The following is a 4,956-nucleotide window of genomic DNA, read 5'->3' on the forward strand; positions in this document are numbered from 1 at the left end:
ATTAACCAACAAAACCAGTTAAGTTACCCTGCCACCACAGCACATACCTTAAAGCTCATTAAGCCACTCACAAACTCATCTTTGACGCCCCCAGAGTTATATACCGGACGTTAACATGCTGATGTGGAGCAATAACCCATACCATCTAGTCTTATAAATTAATATGTATACAGATAGTATACATTTTACAACTCAAGTAATCTGTTTAAAAGAATGAAGTCAAACAATTATCACATTATTCATAGTCGATGCTCACTCCTAGGAAAATAATAAAATTATTATACCAACAAAACAATAAATTAATATTTTAACAACCATAACTAATAAAAAAATATGTAAGTTGATCTGCTCCAACCTATAGAAAGATTAGAAGTGGGGTCAATCCATACAAAACCAGCTGTTACTTATTATTCTTCTTCTCTCCAACACCCATGAACAAGATCTGGTTTTCTATCTCTTTCTCACAGGCCCCCATCTTTTTATCTTCTTCTCTTTTGTTTTCTGTTCTTCTATACATGCCAAAATTCACACCCTTTTGAAACTTACACCCTCAAAGATCCAACCAAGATTCACTTAATTGTAAGCCTCTTGAATCCTTAAACCACTGTTTACTTGTTGGTAGGTGGATCTTTCTGTTAAAAATCTAATCTTGATGTGTTTTTCTTCAATTATTTGATGTTTTTCTTACATTTCATCATCTGGGCAATGCTTAATTAGATTATTTGTTGGATCTTTTTGTTAAAAATCTGATCTTGATGTGTTTTGTTCAGTTATTTGATGTTTTTCTCTCATTTTTTTTTTCATATGGGCAATGCTTAATTAGATGGATCTTGATGAAAGTTTTGATTTTTAATTGCAATTTAAGTTCTTGATGTGTAATTATGGTGTTTTTGGTTGAATTTGTGAAGTTTATTTTATCAATTGGAATGTATATTGCATAATTATATGGATCTTGATCTTATTTATTTGTTTTTTTGGCTTTTTTTAGAAATTAGGGTTTGTTGTAGTTTCTTGCATTTTTATAAAATTAATAAATTTGATCATGGTAAAGATTTGATTTGGTCCCATGAATGGATTCAGGGGTCAATTGCTCTATACATCATTGTGTGATTTAACTGTATATTGTTAAAACATTGTTGTTTGACTTTTAAAAGTCAAAGAGATTGATACCTAACTTCAAGATGATCTGAATTCTTAGATTTTTCATATACATTAATTAAACTCACACGTTAATATTAATACGGTATTAATGTTAATTAATAACTCTTTATTTCATGTCAATCAAAACTACATTCTTAATTAAAAGTTAAAACTGTCTCCTTGTTAAATTTGAGACCAATACGTTTGACTTCAAATAGTCAAATGTATTGGTATATCGTTAACGTTCTTCATCCGGATTATAACCTACGTTGAATTTGACACAGGCTAATCGATAAATCATAAGTAATGGGGAGAAAAGGCAATTGGTTATCGTCGATTAAAAAGGTGTTGAGTCCAAGCTCCAAAGAAAAGAAAAATCAGGTTTGACAAAAATATGATCAAATTATTCAAATCACTATATTTTTTGTATGTCATGATTATATTTAAATTTCTATAAAATTTGTTTTCGGTTATAGAAATCAAAGAAGAACGCATATGCGGATGATAAATCGTTAGAACCACCTGTTGCTCCAATAGTAGCTCCAACAGTGGCTCCGAATCCTCCGATAGTAGAACCTGATAATTCTCATCAGATTCCGCCACTGGAAGAAGTGAAACCGATTGAGGTGGAGGATGAGCAGGCAAAACATGCCTATTCAGTTGCGGCAGCAGCTGCCGCTGCATCTCAGGCTGCTGCCGCCGCTGCCCAGGCTGCTGCTGAGTCTGTTCGACTCGCTGAGTTGACTCGGTATTCAGGGAAATCAAAGGAGGAAGTAGCTGCTATCAGAATTCAAACCACGTTTCGTGGGTACTTGGTACGTCAAATGTTAATTCCAGTTTCATAAATTTTTTCCAGTTTTGTAAGAATTGCTAGGCGCTAGTCAGCCGGTGGGGTACAGGCATTTTCAGTTTTATATGTATATACACACATTTTTATATATATTTTTTTAAGTAGACATGTTTTAATACCTTTTTCGACCTATATTTTCAAGTAGATTGGATTAGTTGCCAGAATTAACAGGTTTTAGTCACAAATCTGACCAGAATTTGGCCGGAATCGCTAGGCTGCCACTGATTTTTGGCCAATTACTTTAACAGTATATCCTATTTGGTCATATTATCTTTTAGCTCATTGAAATTCAATATAAAATGAAATGACTAAATTTGTTTTTCTTTTGCAGGCAAGAAGAGCTTTGAGGGCATTAAGAGGTCTAGTGAGATTGAAGACACTGGTTGAAGGTCCTGCTGTGAAACGACAAACAGCGAACACGCTTAAATGCATGCAAAACTTGTCTCGCGTGCACTCTCAAATCAATTCTAGAAGGATCCGAATGTCCGAGGAGAATCAAGCACTTCAAAAACAACTCCTTCAAAAACGCGCTAAAGAAATCGAGAGCTTGCAGGTTTGATTTACTTCTTTAATTCTTTTTTTATAGATATACTGCCATTTTCGTAGGGCTGTAAACGAACCGAACGAACACGAACAAGGCTATGTTCGTGTTCGTTCGTTAAGGAAATTTGGATGTTCGTGAACTGTTCGCGAACACATGGTGAACGGAAGTTTGTGTTCATGTTCGTTCGTTAAAGAATTTTGGTTGTTCGCGAACAGTTCGTGAACACAAACCATGAACGCAAACGAACACAAATGAACTTTAATTTTGAAAAAAAAAAAAAAAAGGCATCGTTAATCTTAAACATTGTACATAACGAAAGTAGTTAAATATAACCATTTAAAGATTGAAGGGATGGATAATATTGGGCTCAATCGATTGGAGATAAACTGAATGAAGGAGCGTGATATCAAAAGAGGGAGAGCGCCAGAGAGAGGGAAATAATACATATGGGGGAAAGTAAAAAATTAATAAAACGTTAAAAACTTTTAGAAAAATAAACATAAAAAACCGAACACGAGCGAACATAAACGAACATATTACCGAACGTTCATGAACGCAGTCGAACGAACGAGACCTTTGTTCGTGTTCGTTCGTTAAGCTTATCGAACGAACATAAACGAACTTCCCGCCGAACGGTTCACGAACTGTTCGCTGAACGTTCGGTTCGTTTACAGCCCTACATTTTCGTCCCTGTGATTTGTCCATTATGCCAGGCCAAATTTCAAATTGTACGATTTTCGTCCATGACATTCTTTAAACCAGTTCCGTCCAAAAATCTCTGCTATGCTAGTTTTGTCCCTGTGGTTTGTCCAATTATACCAGCAGGTTTTAACGGATGCTAGTTTTTTTGGACGGAACTGGCATGTTTCAAGAACGTCAGGGACGGAAATGGTACAAATTTGAAATTTAGCTTGGACCGGCATAATTGGACAAATTACAGGGACGAAAATGGCAGTTAACTCTCTTTTATATATATATATATATATATATATATATATATATAGATATATATATATATATATATATATATATATATATATATATATATATATATATATATATATATATATATTCATAATTATGTATGTATGAATTATTGTGAGTGAACAAACAGATGGGAGAAGAGTGGAACGATAGTCTGCAATCAAAAGAAGAGATCGAAGCAAAACTACTAAGCAAATATGAGGCGACAATGAGACGGGAAAGGGCAATGGCGTATTCATTTTCTCATCAGCAACCATGGAAGAAGTCATCAAGGACAACAAACTTGCTCTTCATGGACCCCACAAATCCGCAATGGGGTTGGAGCTGGCTCGAGAGATACATGGCGGCCCGCCCATTAGCTGACAAAGATCACGCAAGTGATCACGCATCGGTCAGAAGCGGTATCAACATCACCGGGAGCGAAATCGCCAAGTCATACGCCCGTCACCAACTCAACTCCACGCCTCCAACCCCGCAAGCAAAGGCGGGTGTTCCCATCGGGTCACGAAAGTTCAAGCCGGGCCCAGATGAGGACACGAAGAGTGTTTTTAGCGTGCAGTCGGAGAAGAATCGAAGACATAGCATTGCGGGTTCTTCGGTTAGAGATGACGAGAGTTTGGCTAGCTCACCGTCGGTTCCTAGCTACATGGCGCCTACCAAGTCCGCGAAAGCTAAATTACGCGGTCAAAGCCCGTTGGGCCCGGTTGAGATCAATGATGTGACCACCCCGGAAAAAGGGTCGGGTTTGAACGCTAAGAAACGGCTTTCGTTTCCGGCGTCACCGGCTAGGCCTCGGCGTCATTCGGGCCCGCCAAAGGTAGGAAGCAACATTGGCATTGGTGTGGAACAGAATGTGTAGGCAAGTGAGTAAAGAAAGTATTGTGCAATGTTTAGTAAATTAATTCTATAAGGTCTACTACATTAAGAAAAGAAAAGAAAAGAAAGTAAAGATTTATTTGTTGTGATTTAAGTTATTTGATTGAGGGATGAAAGGTTAAGGTTTGTGTCTGAATTCTTTCTTTCTTTCTTGTTTGTCTTGTGTGCATGTTCAAAATGAATATTAAAAATTACTTTGATTGAGATTAATTTTTTTATTACAGTTTATTGTTTAAAATACTAACATTTTATGCTTTGCTTTTGATGTGCTCATAAGTCATAATTTTGCTTTTTTTTTCCTGAAAAAATTGATTGATTACTTGCTAGAGCAGCAACATCATTGTATGTCATGATGAATCTCATCTTTATTACTCTAAATGGAGTATCCAACTTTATTGATTTCTTGTAGCTTAATCCTCAATTTGTTTTAGGTAAAGTTGTTGGAGCAAATGTAAAGAAAATAAAACAAAGATTTAAATAAATAGATCACGTATATATATACATCTTAGGGGCTGTTTGTTTACCTCTTAATGAGGCTCTTAATGGTTCAGACCTTTACCTT

General features: G+C 36.0%; 1 protein-coding gene across 2 annotated transcripts; it reads left to right on the forward strand.

The window, feature by feature from the left end:
• Positions 1–373: 373 nt before the first annotated feature.
• Positions 374–4,615, forward strand: LOC110868371 (protein IQ-DOMAIN 1). 2 transcript variants are annotated; one of them, XM_022117516.2, is made up of 5 exons: positions 374–618; positions 1,425–1,521; positions 1,617–1,955; positions 2,322–2,543; positions 3,649–4,615. In XM_022117516.2, the coding sequence occupies exons 2-5, from the start codon at positions 1,447–1,449 to the stop codon at positions 4,375–4,377; spliced, it is 1,365 nt and encodes a 454-aa protein (XP_021973208.1). In that variant the 5' UTR covers positions 374–618; positions 1,425–1,446; the 3' UTR covers positions 4,378–4,615. The 2 variants fall into 2 exon arrangements, with proteins under 2 accessions (XP_021973208.1, XP_021973207.1); XM_022117515.2 differs by having other exon boundaries at positions 374–579.
• Positions 4,616–4,956: the final 341 nt, after the last annotated feature.

Source organism: Helianthus annuus, chromosome 7 (assembly GCF_002127325.2).
Source record: "Helianthus annuus cultivar XRQ/B chromosome 7, HanXRQr2.0-SUNRISE, whole genome shotgun sequence".
NCBI classification, from domain to species: Eukaryota; Viridiplantae; Streptophyta; class Magnoliopsida; order Asterales; family Asteraceae; genus Helianthus; species Helianthus annuus.

Bases quoted from the DNA above. Each gene is read 5' to 3' on its own strand.
- LOC110868371 (XM_022117516.2), top strand. From the start codon at position 1,447: ATGGGGAGAAAAGGCAATTGGTTATCGTCGATTAAAAAGGTGTTGAGT. The intron at 1,956-2,321 runs GTACGTCAAATG...TTTCTTTTGCAG, and splicing joins CCACGTTTCGTGGGTACTTG to GCAAGAAGAGCTTTGAGGGC. The intron at 2,544-3,648 runs GTTTGATTTACT...GTGAACAAACAG, and splicing joins AAGAAATCGAGAGCTTGCAG to ATGGGAGAAGAGTGGAACGA.